Below are 18,706 nucleotides of genomic sequence, written 5' to 3'. Positions count from 1 at the left end.
TACTCAGTCCTTAGCACCTGCCAAGCACCTCTCAATGATTGCATTATTTCCTACTTACCCCCTTGGGAGGTAGCTACTGTCAGACCCATTTTACAGATGAGGAAACAGAGGCGGAGAGAGGTTAAATTAAGTGGTTATACAGCTAGTTAAATAGTAAGTATGGGATTCAACCAAGAACGGTAGGATTACGCATCTCTTTTCTGTTTAACCACAATTACTTTATAATATATGGAAGTGTTATAATTCTCTCTCCCTCCATCTCCTTCTCTCTCTCACACACACACATACACATACACAAATACATACAAGTAAATGATGCTGACATGACTTCCGGGATTCAGTGAGGCAGATTTCCTGAGTGGTGGAAACACCATATTTGGTCTGGCTGGCCAGCATTCTCAGCAACAATGTATTAATTAGGCTGGCTAGACTTGAAGGTAAATTCCACTTTGGCTTGCCAAGGTTTCTGTGCCCACTGAAATTAGCCTGGTCTTGCCTAGACAGGTCAATCACCACTGTTAAGTCATGACTAATGCATCCTCATTTTTTTAATTGGATGGAGGATTTTTAAAAGCAGATTGGAAGGGAAGTTGCAACAAAAAAAATGTGGGCACAAAATGACAGAGGGTATGTGAGAGCGAGAGTGAGTGAGTGAGAGAGAGAGGGAGGGAAATCATTCTTAATGACAGAAAAGACAGAGCAGGGAAGAGAAGCTGGCAGAGTATTTAGAAGGCAACCACGTTCACTGGCCGCTGCTGGTTGCTATGGAGATGATGTAGTAGATTTAAGCCCAGGGTAACTCTGGGGAAAGACTGGCTGGAGTCCCACTTGATGCAAAGCAGTGTTACAACTTGATTCTCCCAAAGATTTGCATCAGATGAGAATCTGGCCCAGAAAGGGACTAGGAGCTTTTGAGCTTGCCAAAACCAGACATGATCTTTACTTCTGAAAAATGATATATGCTTCTCCTATGAAAAGTGCCTCCCTAGCTGTTTGCATTAAGCCAGAAAGATGCATCCTCTCTACTCATGGGGTGCCCCAGCAGGGGAGCCATGGGTGGGAAGTGCTGCTGGCTCCTTCATGCATTGGTGGTCCTACCCTGTGAGCAGACGGTGGTCCCCCTCTGCTCAAGAGGCAAACGGGGCTCATTTATATTTTCATGCCTCCTTCCACTACCCACCCTGAGATTCAGAGCTCCTTAAGCAGAGGAACTCACTCTCATCATGAGGAACTTGCTCTCATCCATACCTAAGGGTTTATACAAAGAAGGCACTCAATAAATGCTTGGCGAATCACACACTGGACTGAGGCTAAGACTCCTATTTCTGAGTCTGTGTTCTCTAATTCCTGCAGCCTGAACATCAGAACTCCTCTCTTTGATCTGGGGAATAGGTGAGAGGTGGGTCAGACCTTCTAATGTCTTCTGAGAAGTGATAGAAAAATGAGAACATTTTTCTTGGAAAATATTTCAAAGCCTGCTCAACTTCTTAACTCTTAATCACTGCTTTCTCCTGCTGTACGAATCCCCTTCCGCTAGGGTGCAGGTTCATTGGTACCTCTTGGGTGACCAGAAGTCCCACAACATTGGCAGAGCTTTGACAAGGATGTGTTGCTCTGCACACACCTTGACAGCCACATCCACATCCCCTGGGGTAGAAATGATCCCAGAATCCCAGGATCCCCTGAATGTCCCTTTATACATCTTCATCTTCTCCCACCTTATTGCCTACCCTCTTTGTCTTTGTCCCCAAACTAATTCTGTCTTTTACTAGTTTCATTACCATAGCTGAGAAAGGCCTCTCTCTCTCTCATATTTGTGGCCATGGTGGAAATTATGCATAGAATCAGAGAGGAAGAGAAAGCAAGGTGCTGGAAATGGCTCCTTGAAATGGCCAGCTTGCAAGTCACAGTGAACTGGTGTCAACTCATTATTCAGGTCACCAAGAGGATCTGCTGCCTGGCAACCATCCTGCTGCTGGATTTTCTATATGAGCTCACAAAAATGCACAGGAAACATCAAAGTGTTAAGGGATGCCCCCGGAGTTCCTCAGAGACATCCCTTCTCTCCCCAAAGGGTGTCCTGGGGTTTGTCTCTGATTTTCATGTGGCTCCACAGTGAGAACCATCCTCTAATGAGGCCGCAGCTCACCCATCAAGAAAAGGGAGGTGATAAATCCTCAAGGATTAGCTTTCCCTCCAAAGAAGTACCTGACCAGACCACAAAGGTGGGAGCACAAATTTTTGTCAAGCAGAACATGGTCACAACTACCCACATTCCCTCCATCACTACATCATCTTTGTTCAAAAGTCTGCTTCCGTTCAGCCAAAATGCTGGTTTCCAACACAAAATACACCACCTATGGCTTAAAGTGCTCAGGCTGGAGAAGGATGAAGCCTTCATGCTTCTCTTACAGTGTTTCTTATGATAAAAGACAATGTTAGGGCACAATGGAGAGAATCAAGGGGACCTGCTGGAGGAAGGTGAAATCCTAGTACATGGATTACGTATTTAGAATCAGAGACACAGACATAGTCTCTCAGAATCCTGCTCTACTTGAAAGACAAACTCCACTTTAGGTAAGACCCTCTTCCCCTTCTCTACTTATCCTTCTCTCCCCTGAAATTATCAACATGTAGAAAACTTCAGTGACAAAAGCTACTTGGGGGACATTATACTGGCTCCTTAAACATTTTCTCTGGGCATTTGTCTGGAGAAATGAGAAATAGTACTATGTGAATTCATGCTTTTAATGTTAAGAGGTTAGAAATAACGTTAATGTTAGAAAAAAGAGGATACCACTAGCAACCCCTTCCTGATCCCCTACAAGCAACTCTTGGTTGACTTGCAGTTGGGGGCTAGAAGTTTCTGAGAACATTCACCAGCTAAAAAGACTCAACTCTAAAGGCAAGTGGAGTGTGCTGGTTTAGAATCTGGCTCTGTTCCAGCCTCGGAGAGCTGTATGCTAATGAGGCTGTGGTTTGCCAACTAGAGAAAAGGAAGATGATAAATCAATAGGGGTTAAATCCACACCCAGAGCACCTTCCCAGACAACAGCAGCAATCCAATGAATGCCAGATGGATGGATGAATGGATAGGTGGACGGATAAATGGACGGATGGCATAGAGGAATATATTTGGACCAATGTTCAGACTCCTGGAAAATGTTGATGACCTACTGGTACTTCCCTGGAGAGTTATTTTCAGAAAGTGCTAGAGATTTTGCTAGCTCATATGGCACCTCTATGGGAAATTAGAAAAAGGCGCCCACTTTAGGCAGATGTCACCTGCACCAGATGCCCGAATTGCTGAGTTGTGCAATTTTAGCTTCACTTGCCCCTTCAGCCATCTGGGGTGATCGAGCCATTGCTTGACAAAAAAGGAGCCTGGGCTAGGTGGGTGAAAGTGTAGGTGAGAATTCAACCTTGCCTGGAGTTGGTTGATCTGTTGACCTGAATTTTTCCCTTTGATTGATCTAATTTCTACCGCTTACTCACATGTCTTTTTACAACTGGAAAACGCTTTCAGTTCCTGAACTATTTTTCATTAATTCCCACCCCAAATTCTCTACAAAGTTTTCCCATTGTGTGAGATAATGAGAAACAGATACTTAAATAGTCAATAACTCAACTCCAAGTGCATTTGCAAGGTTGCACAGGCTCCCATCTGTAAAAATTCTGAGCCCCCTAGAGAAAAGCAATGCAAACACAAAGAATTTGAATTTTGAGAAACTATATAAAGTTTGAGAAACCAGGCATAGGAGAAAATAAGAAAAACAATTACACAAGAGGTAGTGTTCCTGTCATTCCTACCTGCAGATAGGGTCACTATGCAATTGGGAAATGTGTCTGTAACAACGGCCACCCTGAGTGGACATTTCCTGTGTGTTAACCGTTGGTCAGTGGGCTTCACATGAATCATTTTGTTCATTCCTCATGACCCTCCAAAGGGAGACCTGAGGGCTTGAGAGGACAAGTGATTTTCTCCTGGTTTCACTTGGAGGATAATTGTGGAGAAGGGCAGAACAGCACTCAGTGAAACCCAAGAGATGGCCCGGGGTCCTCTGAGGAACTGTACACTGCTAGCAAGTGGCAGAGTCACGGCTGGAACCAAGTGGACAAAATCCCAGCCTGTGCTCTAACCCAGGGGTCAGCTTACTGTGGCCTATGGGCCAAATCCAGCCCACTGCCTGTTTGTGTAAATCAAGTTTTGCTGGAACACAGACACCCTCATTTGTTTACATATTGCTTATGGATGCTTTTATGCCACATAAAAGTATGTCCTGTAAAACCCAAGATATTTACTATCTGGCCTTTATAGAACAAGTTTGCAGATTCCTCGCTCTAACCAAGTAGGGAGGGAAGAGGAAACAGTCCTCTTCCTTTCTGCCTCCTATTTCTGTCTGAACCTGTCTGAGGATTGGCATGTCTCAGTCAGGTCAGTTTCTCACTGAATCACTGAAATGAGAAAGCATGTACTATAGCTGCATTTATGATATATCATCTGGACCTGGGGGAGTCACCCAGGTTTCCAAAAGAAGTGTTTTGAAAGACACCAAGGGTAAGCCTTCTCTCTTTCTCTTTCAAAAAAGGCTCATTGCATGTCAGAATTGTTTTAGGACTGGCCTGTCTGCACAGTCCTTTCTGTACAGGTTAAAAATGAAGTGCTGGTGAAGGAACATTTCAGATAAAAGGTTTATTTAATTTGTGAGATTAAACAAACGAAAAAGGTTGGCTCCCCTAGAGAAGTTTACAGAAGATAGTAGAAGAATGCGGTCACGCCCTCTGATGTGTTTGGAAAAAAGACGCACAAGCACAAAGGCATCCCTGAGAAACGACTCTTTCCATCTGCCTTATGAGCATGGTGTGGCGGGAGGCGCCGGGATGTTTTCAGTAAGTTGGCAGAAACCATGTGGATTGCTCCCACATCTAGAGGCATTTTTAAGTGCCTCCGAATTCAGATTTCTGACTGGCTGAAGTCTCGGACGCTTCACACTCTTTGGTGGCACTTACGCTACTTTCTGTAAACTGAGTCTTGTCCCTGTGTTCTTGGAGAGAAAAGTTGGTGAAAAACATTTTCTTCCACCCATAGATAAGCTGGCCTCGGCAGTTGTTTACATGAGTGGTAAACTGATGGAGAGGGGACGTGTCAGGCCTCTGTAGCAGGACAGGCAGCATGCTCCAGCAAACCTCACAAAGAACACCTCTGTGTCCCCCGGGCAAGGATGGCCGCCAAGCAGTTACCCGCTTCACACATCTAATCTCCATGCTTTCTTGCTCAGCAACACCTAGCCTTAATCTGGCAGCTGGAGACATAAGGGGGTAGGGACAAGGAGGAGGATTCACACACTACAGCTGCCTATCTGGAACCCTGGCAGGGGTTAGGAACACTTCTCTGCCTTTCATCAGATGGTTATGTGCAAAAGCACCATTTAACCCTCTCTGTATCTCAGAAGTGCTTCTAGGAGAAGAAGGCGTGGGAGGAAGGGAGTCCAGGGAGAAAGGGAATGTGAGGCCAGGCCCTGGGATGGGGGACCTTAGCCTGGCAGACAAAGCCTTGGCCTGGCGGACAAAGCCTCTATTGAGGGTGAGGGTGGGAATGGGAAAGGAGAGATGGAGGTGCAAAATGCAGAGATTGGCCAGTTGGCACCAAAGAAACAGAACTTAAAGCCTAAGGAATAGAGTCAAATGCCAGCCAGCATTACCCCCAAAATGGGCCTCTCTTAATACTGCTCCCCTCTATGCCCAAGGGACAGCTGTGGATGTGCACTTTCTCCTGGTTTTGTCTGGATGAGAACTGTGGAGAACTGCAGAAAGGCCCCTAGGGAGACCCAAGAAATGGGGCCCCTGGACCTTAGGAATGGTCTGAGTCATAAACCCCACATTCCCAGCCGAAACAGGAAATATTGATGTTCCTTTTATCATCCACTAGCGTAGGACAGTCATTCTGAATCCTTCCCTCTGACAACCACCTTCCACAGGTGCACCCAGCTGGGATTTCCGTGAGTCTCTAACAGGTAGGGCACCAGATCGTCTCTCTGCCCCTGCTTTGCTCAGAGACCACAGCCTCTAACACAAACAAAAACTCTTGCCTCCAAGGTGAGCTGCTGAAAATAACCACCTGGTCAACAACCCCAGAACTCTGATTATGGGCTTTATATATTTTTACTGGCTTCTTTATTGTTCTTGTTTCTTTTATCGAAAAAAGAAAGTATTGGGTAAGAGGAAATAATCCATCACCTTAATTACACCACTTTTCCGTTTTTTTCCCTCCTCTATACACACGGTTTTTCATTCGTTAAAGCTCAAATCCTAGAAAAAGATACATGACGGCACCATGTTTATAGCCACTGCTTTAAGAAAGAAAAGAAAAGAAAAGAATGCACACCCAGGCTACATTGTTTAAACTGTGACTCATAACAACCACTAAAAAGGGTCTTTTTAAAAAATCACATGACAACACAGTTTATTCATTCTCTCTTCTCTTTCTCCCTTCTCAGCACAGATCTGTTTTTCTTCCAGGCTTTTCTTCATTACTGACTCACATCCTGGCACACAATGTGTGTGTGTGTGTGTGTGTGTGTGTATATACACACACACACACACAGCAGAAAACACAGGATGATTTAAATTTAAAATAATATTGCATGGCAAGAAATCATAAGAGGCGGAAAATGAAAGATACTTCAAAATATAAAAGATTGAGACCATCTAATAACTCCGGGTCCAAAGGCCACTTTTATTGTATTTCCCTAAAGATTTACCTGTACATTGATTGTTCCTAAAGAATGAGATTACTTTTGTTGTATGATTAATTTATAAGGGAAAAGAAAATCACTCTAATTTGAAAAATGTATAACAGTGTAAATGCCTATGGTTGGCAGTGTTTCAACGTCAACTTTCCATACCTTGCCTGCCCAAACCTGATTTCTCTGTTTCCATTTTTTGAGTGAAAAGGCTGATTTTATGCCCTGATCAAGAGAGGACTCCTGCTGCCCTGACCATAAGAGGAATAGTATATGAGTCACTAGGTTAGATGGAACACACAGTCCTCTCCTCTCTCAAACAGAAAAGTTTGCTCAAGGCAGAGTTGCATGCTGTGGTCAAACATGTCTCAGCCAGAAAGAAGAGACCCATGGCACTAGGTTCATCTGGTTACCAACTCAGATCTCCATGTAAAACGTGCCAAGGTGAATGAAATTCTCCATTCCCAATTCAGATTCTGCTCTTTACTGTGTCCATTGGCCAAGTCTCTGCTCCCCAAGCCTTGGTTTCTTCTTCCCAAAGATGCTTGCCATCCTCCAGGACGAAAGCCATGGCCCAATCCATGCAACTTGTGCGCTACCTTTGCTTGGCCTCAAAGCAGCCCACCAGGAGCACCCTGGAAATTCTTACCTTCAAATTACTAAGCCCTGTGTTTATTTTGGCTAAATGAGCACTGCCACTCAGATGAGATTTTATGTATATATTTTTTACAAGAGAGCATGACTGGCCTGTGAAGCCTCATGGTAAGCACAGTTTCAAGGAGAGTGTACATGCCCTGGTCTGCTTATTCTCTGATGGAAGTGAAGCACTTAGCACTTAGCCACTGTACTTGTCAGTCATGGCCTGTCACGGTGTGCACACAGAACAGTGTCTGCAGCAGCTGCTGGCACGTCTTTACCCAGCCTTTCTGGGAGATGTGTCTCCACAACCCAAAGAGAGTCAGGTGAAACAGCATCCACAGGTTCACTTCACCAACATAAGCATTACCTTGGGTCCTGAAGGTTAGAACTCGAATTCGACTGTAATCCAAGTTGTTCAGTTTGGCTCTCAGCTTTCCTTCCAATACTTTGGATTTACATTAACATAAACCTCACCCCCAGAGAGCACCAGTGTATGCACATGAATACTCTTAATACTTTTAGAACTGTGGGACAGGGAGTGGGCATGGGGTTCAGGGACGAGAGGAAGGGTAAGAAAGGCAATATATTCTATGTCGGTCTGTCATTCCCCTGTCGTCTGCAGCTTTGTTCCTCACTGGCTTAGAGCTGATGAGTGGCAAATTGGGTGAGATGATTTGGAGTCAGGGAGCACATCTAGGTGGCAAACCAGGAATTCATCTCTTTCTAGCCCAGAGCTGGACAGATTAATGAGAGTGAAGATAACGAGTCTAGACGGCAGATATAAAAATGGCTGCCCTTATCTCTGCAATGCTGCCACTTGTAGGGGTAAGCCCAGCCAGTACAAAGAGGGCACAGCAATCCTCACAATTGCTGGCATCAAACAGGTCATGAAGAACTCCCATCATTCGGTGAGGGTGTTTCTGTGTATGCTTTTACACTCAGGCCAACTGCAGTGACACGTTTAGAGTGGCTCCTAAATGTTTGGCATTAGAAACCAGTGTGGGAACTTCAGCAGTGTCAGGTAACAGGATTGCAAAGAGGGCAAAATGTAAAATATGGTGCATTGTAACAGCACAAACAACATTGTCATCACCCAAGGCTGGAGGCCTTTTTTTTTTTTTTTTTTTTTTTTTTTTTTACCTGGATAAGGCAAGCATCCCCAATTCTTCTCACTTTGCCCTGCTCTCTCTGCTTTCTTGGGGGAGAACACGTCCTTTCTGATTTTCAGTCCTGCATTTAAAGTGCTCTAGCTCCAGTCATCAAATGCACCTCCTTATTCCCTTGACTGGACACCAGGTCCTAAATCTGGAAACTCTTCCCCCTGAGGCCACCACTTCTGTGTCTCTTTCCTAACTTCCTTCCCCTCGCAAGCGGCCTGCTACCGTACCTCACTGAGGTATGGTGACTGCAGGTACTGACTGCAGGCTGTACACAGAAGCCCCTCGGCTCTGTAATTAACTGAGACTGCTGCCTTGGTACCCTGGAACTGGAAAGAAACCATCTTCAGGCTAAAATAAATCATTGCCACCTCATTTCACTTTTAATTTATACTGATTTTTTTTTTTTGGTTCAGTCTTCCCACAGTCTCTCCTTTCTTACCACCCCTGCATTTTCAGCCTCATTGCTCCCCATTGGACAATGCAAGTCTGAAAGGTTTATCTGTAACCTATTTGTCTCTATTTAATAGGTTTCTAAACTTTAATTAAACAAGAGACAGTGAGGATCTCAATCCGCTTCCCCGCATCTACAGGTGTTGCTAGTGCCATCTAGTGGCAGGAAGGTGTGGCGTCTCTTTTCTCTTGCGAGATTTGACAAATTTGGAGGTTGATTCCCCCCACCAAATTCACATCACATGGGGGAAGGAAAAAGCATGCAAAAAAAAAATTTTTTTTTTACCTTTAAAATTCTCACCTGCAAAAGCTGAGATGGGTTCTGAAAAAAACAAACAAAAAATTGGACTTAGTTAAAGGGAAGAAACAATTGGGTGAACAGAGTGAATAATTAGATGAATATGATGATAAACATGACTGCACTAGGTTTTTTTTGTACCACTCCATGGAGAGTGCCCCACATCTTCCACATGTTCTAGGCTGGCTCTAACACATCATCATCATGGGGTGCTGGCGGCGGAGGGGCGGGGTGGGATTCTCAAAGTTGCTTTGGAACAAAAAATCCTTCATAGAGAAATGGGTCCCTAAAGTATTGTAATCAGTCACTTACTGCTGATTACTTTCTCAGAGCCTGAATTACTTTTAGATGCCTGGGGCCTGAGAGTTGCCCAGAGGGACTGGGGTGGTCCCAGGTGCTTCTGACATCATCAAGCACACACACACACCAGGGCTCGTGTGCCAAGAAAGGCAGTTGGTGAGTTACTGCAGCCACTCTGCTGACTGAAAGCAGCCCTCATGCCTTCTCAGGGTTCCCTTCTTGGTTTGGGGAATGTCCATGGCTCTGATGGGACACAGTCAGGGTGACCTCATCTGCGGCAGGAGACCCCGAAGAAAATGTGTGCGTCTCAGGTGGACTGGCTGCTCAGGTGCTTTTGACCAAGATGATCGTTATGATATCTTTCTCGTGCCAGTCACCTGGCCTGCAATGTTTAATCCTACAACAACTTTGGGATCTTGGGCATTAGGGGTATTCGTTTTAAAGAAAAATCTGAAATCTTACTTCAAATGCCACAGTTTGCTCTGCAATTCATTCACGTAAAAGAACTACTTGGGTAATTGTGTTATCACTCTTACATAACATATGTACTATTTTTGCTCACCAGTGAAGACTTCCATTAAATCCATCAAACCTTTCCAGCATATAATTTTGACTGGCAGTTGCTCTCATCCTCTAGCATTTTCTTTGCTAAAAGCTGGGGTTTGCTGATGGGGTCTTGGCACCCTGAACCTCTATGTACTTAGTGCACATCTATTTCTGATTGGGAACAGGGATATAAGCCGTCCCCTCACCTCACACCCCCTCCCACCCTGAACCCAGCCTAAGACACAAGTACGCCCATACCTTACCTCCTGCAGAGACTGTGGCTGCCCCACCCACTGGGTAATGACTGCATTGGAAAATGGTGTCCTGCCTCCTCTTGCTTATCCCAGCCCTTGGGGTCTTATTTGAAAGAGCCATGAAGAGACAGATATTCACATACCCATGCAGTTCTCCAGTGGGACATCAGTGCTTATCCGAATGTCATCAATGGCAATCTCTCCCGAACGTCCTTTCCCTATCACTCCCTCGAACACAATCTAGAAGCCGGAAGAATAAGAGCCATGGTTAACTGAGTCTCCTAGTCCAAACAGTGCAAGGATTTCCAAGTTTCCGTTAGCTGCAGCTTAAAGCGTGTGTGTGTGTGTGTGTGTGTGTGTGTGTGTATGTGTGTGTGTGTTATTGCACCTGGTACACATCTGTTGACCACATGGCTACAGCTCTTGAAATCTTAATTTCAAATGAGTTTGTTCAAATCAAATGCATATTTAAGGGGATAAGAAAATATAACAAGGGGGTGGATATTGTTGTCCAGTAACTAGAATGTATTGATTAAAAGGGCCATAATCAGAGACTATTGAAAGGGGGGTTGAAACTTCCCTCACTATTTTCGAGGTTCCTGTCTCATAAATCTTTCAAATGCCCAATCCAGGTATTTGAAAACTCAGAAGACACAAGTAGGTGGGGGTAATGTGAGAAATACAGCACATAGGTTTTGATTTATGCTCCTTATTATAAGTTGCCTTAGGGCTTCATTATTACAACTAGGAGGAAAAGAATTTGTTTTTTCACCAGCCGTTTACTGAGCACCTACTATGTGCTGGACATAAGGATAGTAACAAAACCTAGTAAGACAAGATCTCTGCCCAGAGAAGCTCACCCACCTAATGGCTGAGACACAAATGCAAACAGGTAGTTACAATACAACGCACTCAGGTGAGTAAGTGGGAACCCAGATGGGGGTGGGGAGGGTCTCAGGATGCCTTGCAGCCTCAAGGGACAGGGACTGCAGGCTGTACACAGAAGCCCCTCAGCTCTGTGGTCTTCAGTCATTCCTCATGCTCGCCCTCCCCAGGCTCCTCTCTGCAAACTAGCACATGTCCTCTGGCAAGCTGGGTGAGCAGTTGGCTGCGGCACCAGCCATCTGTTGCTGCTCCTCGTCTGGGGAGGAGAAGGTTAATGCTTTGGCTGGTTCTCAGTCACCTCTTCCACAGGGTGTCTACTCCTACCCAAGTTGCAACCACGGCTGAACATACCCATCTGTGCCTCAGTCTCCTGCTCTGTGGGGCAGAGATAACAGAACTCCATTCCGGGAGCTGGTGAGAGAGAGAGAGAGAGCACTCACTCAGGAGCCTCTCACGTCTGCCGGCCACTGAGCGCCAACAGCCCCTGCTCCCCTTCCTGTGTTCACGCTCCCTGGGACAGGTCTGGGAGATTATCCTGTTTCCTCCCCAGATCTGAAGGGGCTCCACAGGCCTCTTTCCTTGTGTGTGGAGGGTTTGTTTGTGTTTATTTCTCTGACTTCTGTGCCGCTTTGTCAGCCTACCTGATAGCAATCTAAAATAAAATGGAGAGGAGAAGCATTTGTTGGAGAAGATTTCAGCAATATAAAAGGCAACAGGAGGAACAAAGAACCAAGTCTGGGTGTAGAGATAGGCATATTCTGAATAACAAATAAGAGTGTCATTCAGTTTCCATAGCAACGTGAGAAACACAATGAAAACAGTAGCGCTTAACCACGTTCCCTAATGATGAATGGGCTCGGCCCTTTGAAATATTGAAATACGGATCACAAGATTCCCTTTTTGCTCACCCCACCTGGTACTCCATGTCGTAGCTGGGCAGGATGATCCGCCCGTGCTTCCACTCGCCGCCTTGGTCCTCGCGGATGACCCACAGCAGCTTGCTCTCCTGGCTGGCTTCCCGCACCACCTGCAGCGCCACTCCGCGGCTGCCCGTGGCCTGGTACTGGAACTCCATGCACACCGGGCTTCGGGGCAGGTGGACAGGGGGGCTGATGAGCCGGGCATACTGGCCCTCTCTCTGGCTGTCACTCTGCAGCCGCAAGAAATTCCTGTCATCTGGCGGAAACAAACCCAAACAGAGGTTCTCGATAAACACTTGGGAAAGACATCAGTGTGCTGCTGTGGCCTCTCCAAGGGAAAGTTGGGACTGAGTTTCAGTGTCTTTGGTTTATTCATGTCTTTGTTCTCCAGGCTCTGTGACCCTTTCTTAAGGCTCCTTCAGAGCCTTGATTCAAATGCTGTGTCTTCTTAAGAGTCTCTAAGTCAAATCGGTCCCTCCTGCCTATTTCTCGGTATCATTTCCTTTCCATCTCTTTCACGTGGAGCACCTGGCACGGCTGCCTTATGTCTTGGCTGGTTGCGTGTGTGCCCTTCTTCTCCCTGTAGATTCTGAGAGTCCAGACCCACATCTTATTCATCATTAACTCACCCAAAGGGCCAGTGCAATCTGATGAACTAAATTACAAGGGGACAGATTATAGGGGGTGAGGGGCTGCTAGATTGGAGGGTGACTGTGACCAGGTGGTTGATGCTTCCAGCGCTGGCCATCTTGGCTGGGCACTGTCCAAATGGCTGACATTTAAAACCTTCTGTCTCCATCAGTGCTCCTAGATGATGCTTGGGCTCTAGTGACTGTGACTCAGAAACCCAGTGTCACCTTCAAGCAGAATAGAGGGTGGGAGCTGAAAGGGATGATTCAGGGAGGCTTTAACTTGGCCTTTCTGAGACAGCCAGGCACATATGGCTCCAGTGATAAAGGTGCTGTCATTATCATTAACAAAGGCTGTGTGTTTAGCAGAGAATATATGTGTTCTGGGAAATTAAGGGTTTACCAATCCAAATGTTTGGAGAATGGCCTTTTTGGCTGATTAGTTTCAAATTCATCAGACACTCATGTGGAAGACTGAGTTCTTGTTGCTGTTGGCAGACTACATGCCTCGCAGAACACAGGTGTATCCTGCACCTTCAAATCCAACTTGTACAGGACCGTTCTTGCCACTCGTACAGAGAACAAGGTGGCATTTGGTGAGGAAATCTCACTACCTCTTTTTGGCCCTGAAACATAGGGGCATCTTAGGCTGAATACTTCTGCAAGATGGCAGGGCCACTTTTCTACCACATATGCAGCATGGAACGTGGGCATGTCAGATGCCTTAGGATCATGTTAGTGTGAGGTCATGTTAACCTGGGACAGGTGCACAGAGCTTTCTTACTCCACAGGGACTGTGAATATCCTGGACTTGTCAGGGTAGATGGGCTAGGATTCTAGAGCCTAGAATCAATGCAGTACTCCCTGGACCGCTGCTTTGCTGTTATTAATCCTGCTGACCTCACCTTTCTCGGTGAGAGCTGAGCCTGTGCTGGAACTCCCATCAGTGGCCCAGAAACAGCTCTTTCCTTCTCGGCTCCCCAGCTGCCTCACCTACCTCCCTGCTCCCCTAAGCCCCTTCCTGTTTAGACTCTCTGGGATGAGTGCTTCAGAAGCTATGCTCCCCTGAAGTCAAATGAGACCAGTTTAGTATGCGTATGTGGGATTCCAGTTTGTGTCTCCTCGACCATCCAAAGCCACGTCTGTCTACATACCCCATAAGGTGTGACCTCTGCAAGGCCAAAATCAGCACAGATAACTAAAAGGCAGCTGTCTACAGAAGAGAATTAATAAAGGTGTCTGCTGAGGGAGGATACACTGATGCCAAATCAGACCCTCAAAGATCTTCTAAACCTATGCTTCCCCTATCAGATCTTACTATTACTGCTGTTAATGATAATAATTAAAGCTCATTCTTGCATAATGCTTTACAGGTTACAAGCACATTTACATGCAATATTTCATGTCATCCTTTCTGTATTCTTGTGAGATAGGACTTACTAACCTTACTTTGCACATGATGAAGAAACTGCTCAGAAAGTTTAAAGGGATTTGTCCAAGGTAGAGAGGCAACTTCAATGGCAGAGCCCAGACCTGACTGCAGGTTTTCCACCTTCATGCAATAAGTTCTTTATTTCAGCTGCTCTGCAGGTAGCTTGCCCCAAGTCCTTGCAATCAGTCACACTCTGTTTGAGGCAAACTGGCTTCCCCACTGGGCCCGTTGCTGCTTTTTCTCCTCTTAGCTGTAATTCTCCACTCCCCGAACCACTCCACCTACCCCGTCTCTTTGGCTAGTTCTTCTCCTAACTATTCTGGCACATGCAACATTAATCCCCTTCTTTTCTCAACAACTCTAGCATTTACTGACTGTACTGCTGATTTTACTTTGTTTTTAAAAGGACTTCAGGCCCTTTTCCATGTTTTTCAGCAGGTAATCACTCACTGCCTGGCATTATAATTTAACTGATTTTTTCGTGTCTTTTTTATCACCCCAGTTATATTGGAAATGCTGGTCTTACAAATAATAAGGTTTAACATTGCTTCTTCTCTCTACCCCTAGATAGTGCTATGTATATGCCACTCCTGAAGAAAATTTTGTTTCTATGAATGAATGGATGAATGGAGAATGATAAATACACGGTTAAAGAATGATATGAGGCTATACATTGAAAATGAGGACAGGAGAATCAGCTAGCTTCTCATAATCCCTTAGATATAATCCCTTCACAATTCCCTCTACCCTCCCAAGCCAACAGCCCCTTTCAAAGGTGAGGTGCACCAGTGATGACAAGGTGGCTTGTGGAAGCACCCAGTGTACCGAGACACACAGTGAGCTCCCACGCTCCCGGTAATTTCCAAGCCCTTACTGTTGCCACCTCATATATAAAGGAAACCAGATTTTAGAGATTTATTATTCAGCCTTCTTCCTTCACAGTTTCGCAAATAAGACCCACTTGCTGCCTGAAAATTGTTTGGCAGAGATACTGTCACTTGTGTGAATTTACATTCTTAAGCAGCAGGGAAATCATGGCATCATGGTTAGAATTTGGTAAGTAAAATGTGTGTGGAGGTGTGAAGAACTGGGCTGAATGGATTGTGTCTGGGTCTGTTCTATTTACCCATCCTGTTACTAAAACTCCAGGTACAGCCAGGCCAAAGGTTTCACAGTCTGCCCCTTCCAGTGACCCACCCCCCGAGGTAGCCCCTTCCCCTCTCCTCTCCTTTCTCCTTCTCTCCCCTCTCCCTCTCACAATAAAATGACAATCTCTATGCATGATTTAAGCGACCATTGCAAGACCAGGGAGTTAATGCTAGTGGCATGCTTAGCACAAGCAGCTGAAGGATCATAATTCAGTGCTGACATCTGAGCTAATCCACTGGTTTGCAGAATCTCCAGACGAGCAGGCCTCTGGATTTCACTTCGTTAAATCATTTGTGCCCCACTTGTCTGTTAAGTGCTATGAGCTCCAGGGAAGAAAGATGATATGTAAATTTAAGGAATTAGCAGTAGACATCAGTCAGAGAGATGCTGAGCTGCAAAGCGCCTGTCACTGACAGAGGCCTGATTAGAACCAGGGACATCATGAAGGAATGACTCAGATCAGGAAAAGCCCAAGGAAGGGAGAAGAAGAGCAGGGGGAAAGGAATGAACACATCGAACACCTGCTGCCTGTGCGCGATCGCACGGGAGGCTTTACCTGCCTCCCCTGATGTCATCTTCCCTGTGAAATCTAGCCCTGCAAAATAAATACCATCTTCTCCATTTTCACCAAAAAGAAACTGAGGCTCAGAGAATTGGAGTGATGTAGGATGTGAATCCTCACTGGACTGAGTAAACCTGCCAGAGCATAGCTTCTCATCTGGGTTGGATTCCCAGCCTAACTCACTAAGCTTTTAAAGCCTCAGTCTTTCCATCTGTAAAATGGATACAAAGACAGTGTTACTGCATAGAGTTGGGGGAAGAGTAAATGGAATGAGCCATGTAAAGTGCTTTGCACAGTGACAAGGACACATTAAGAGCTCAGGAAAAGTTATTACTATTAATATCACTCTACACACTCCCTCCTATGCTTGCCTTTATTTTACTTGGAAACAAAAAGGATAGAAAGACCACCAATAACCCAGGAAGGCCAATCCAAGATTCAAAAAGAAGTATGTTTCGCATGAGGGCAGTAAAGATGTTCTCTGGAATAAGACTGGTTCCCCTTATCTGCTCTTTCTCCAGAAACCAGCTGGCCCCAAGTTGTCCATCACCACAGGTCTTTTGTGTTGCTTCACAGTAGATGAAATAAAATATTACATGATCCTGGAACAAGAGTGGGACCTCAAGTGATCTTAGGGCAGGCCAGTCCTGCCTCCCAGAGGAACCGTGCCAAAAGCCTCTGAGAACAGCCGTCTACCCTTTGCTTTAAATTCTCCAGAGAAGGAGTTTCCATAGGCATGTCTGTAGTGTGTTTTCTAGGTTACAACCCTAACCATCAGGAACTTCTTAAATTCAGTTTAAAGTTTTCCTGCTGTCATTTAGAGACATGTCCTCCTTCTACCCCTGATGGAGCATAGCCAATTTCTGTTCTCCAACTGAGAGACATTTTCACTGGTGAAGAATTAAGACTCATAGTCTTTGCTTCCCTAGGAACCCTTGCCCCTTCAAATGTCTACTTCCTAGGGCATGGTTCAAATGTCTACTTCCTGGGGCATGGTTCAAATGTCTACTTTCTAGGGCAGTGTTGGTTTTCCACTGACCCTTCTTCCAAGCTATTATAAATGCTTCAGCTCTTTTAGGTCTTGGCACCCACACATAGATATTGAGATCAGACATGTGCTGCAACTGAAGTTTGTTCTTCTGGAATCTCCCGATTTATGGCCCACCACTGTCAGACACAGAAGATGTTCTGGGCATACAGTGGCTACTGATTACTTGGACAGTGAAAAGAGCTGGTATGGTGGGGGCGGGGGGCTACTTTTTTATTTACTTGAACCTTGAGGTAAAGCCCTTTGGATTGTCAAGAGGTTGCCTGAACATGACAAGTGACCAGCTAAGAACCAGCCCTGCCTGTTGTAAGCTGCCTTCTTGTTCTTGTAGCTGATGGCTATGATGCCGGCAACGGACAGCTTCCAAGAAAAAGACAATGGAAAGGAAATATGTTCCATTGCTGAAAGTGATTGAAGAAATAATGTCCCAGAGATACAATCCCTCTCCTCCTGGACCAGACATATCTGGGAGGCATTTTGCTGGGTCCTTGACCCAAAACATCTGTTGTTGCCAATGATACAGGGAAAACAATCGCCTGGGAATGAACAACAGGAGTTCAAAAGGGTGAAGAGGAAGTACGGAGGACAGGGCCATTCAGCATTTTAACCTGCTGCTGTCTCTGGAAAGGTCTCTTGATATTTCACCTGGCGATTTACGGCCGCATCTGGCTTCAGCTGCTTAAGTGTCATGTGAACACGTGACTGCAGCTGGCCCAACAGCAATGGAATCAGTTGTGTCTACACCTCACCAAACCCTGAAATAAATCACCAGCTTGATCCTCCTGGCTATCACAAAGCCAAACACACCATCTGTCCAACACGCACATCTCCTGGCTAGCATCTTGCCCTCCTACTAGAACGACCATCTGAAAGAATATTTAGTGCTGTAGGAGGTGTAGTCTCTTTGCATAGTCCATGCTTAAAACATGAGTCAGCCCTCAGCTGGCCTTCCAAGGTCAGCCTATCTCTGCTTAGGTCTTCAAATTAGCAACCAGTTAAGGGAAACACTGACTTTGGATAAACTTAGCAAGATGTTCTCAAGGTTTACAGTAGACCATTTTGTGGACATGAAGGTTTCAGTCCTCGTCCTTGCAGGAATCTACCCAGAGCTGTTTTTTCACTCTGCTGGCTTTCATGAAGGTTTTGCCATTGAGGCAGTCTTGTCATTCTGTCCCTTCGTTATCAATCCACACACTGCTGGGGGACTCAACCAATCATGATTTGCAGGAAAAAAAAAGGGTAAAGAAAGCTTCTTCCTGCTGTTATTTTTTTCTGCAAAGCCAGGGATGTTTTTCTACCTTCCTTAAAGAAGGGCCTTCTATCCTTTTCTTTTCCAGATGAAATTATTCCTTGACTATTGGCTTTCTTTTAGCCAAGCTGCTCCTGATCTTTAATTATCTATCATGGTCCAGAGCCCAGTAAGTTCTGTCTCTGGATTTGCAGTGTCTGTGCACCAGCCAAGCCACAGCAACCTCTTTCTGAAGACAGTTCAATCTAACAGCAATTCAATGGATTGTTTGCTGCCATCGGTCCCACCTGATCTTTTGAACTCAGAGTTGCTTTTCAATTCAGTCACCACTTGCTCACTGTCAAAAATCAAGTCCATTATGCGTGTATTCACTCATCAATTATTTCCTCTGATTTCTCTGCAACCATCCACTCACCATACCCATCCACACTTCACTTAATCT

At 45.4% G+C, this 18,706-nt stretch overlaps 1 protein-coding gene across 4 annotated transcripts in view; it reads right to left on the bottom strand.

Annotated features, from left to right (window-relative positions):
• The window catches only part of NRP2 (neuropilin 2), a 115,907-nt gene that overhangs the window by 21,682 nt on the left and 75,519 nt on the right, over positions 1 to 18,706 (bottom strand). For 2 of the 4 annotated variants that reach the window (XM_003253975.3, XM_003253977.3), the window contains exons 13-15: positions 12,189 to 12,451; positions 10,534 to 10,630; positions 9,294 to 9,314 (exon numbers count right to left, since the gene is read on the bottom strand). In XM_003253975.3, the coding sequence (XP_003254023.1) occupies positions 9,294 to 9,314; positions 10,534 to 10,630; positions 12,189 to 12,451 (381 nt within the window). Of the gene's footprint in view, positions 1 to 9,278; positions 9,315 to 10,533; positions 10,631 to 12,188; positions 12,452 to 18,706 lie in introns of all 4 variants that reach the window. The other 2 variants (XM_012501322.2, XM_030802716.1) reach the window with 1 other exon arrangement.

The sequence above is a fragment of the Nomascus leucogenys genome, chromosome 22a (assembly GCF_006542625.1).
Source record: "Nomascus leucogenys isolate Asia chromosome 22a, Asia_NLE_v1, whole genome shotgun sequence".
Taxonomy (NCBI): Eukaryota; Metazoa; Chordata; class Mammalia; order Primates; family Hylobatidae; genus Nomascus; species Nomascus leucogenys.
The sequence above is the reverse complement of the archived record's forward strand: the minus strand, read 5'-3'. Positions and strand labels throughout refer to the sequence as shown.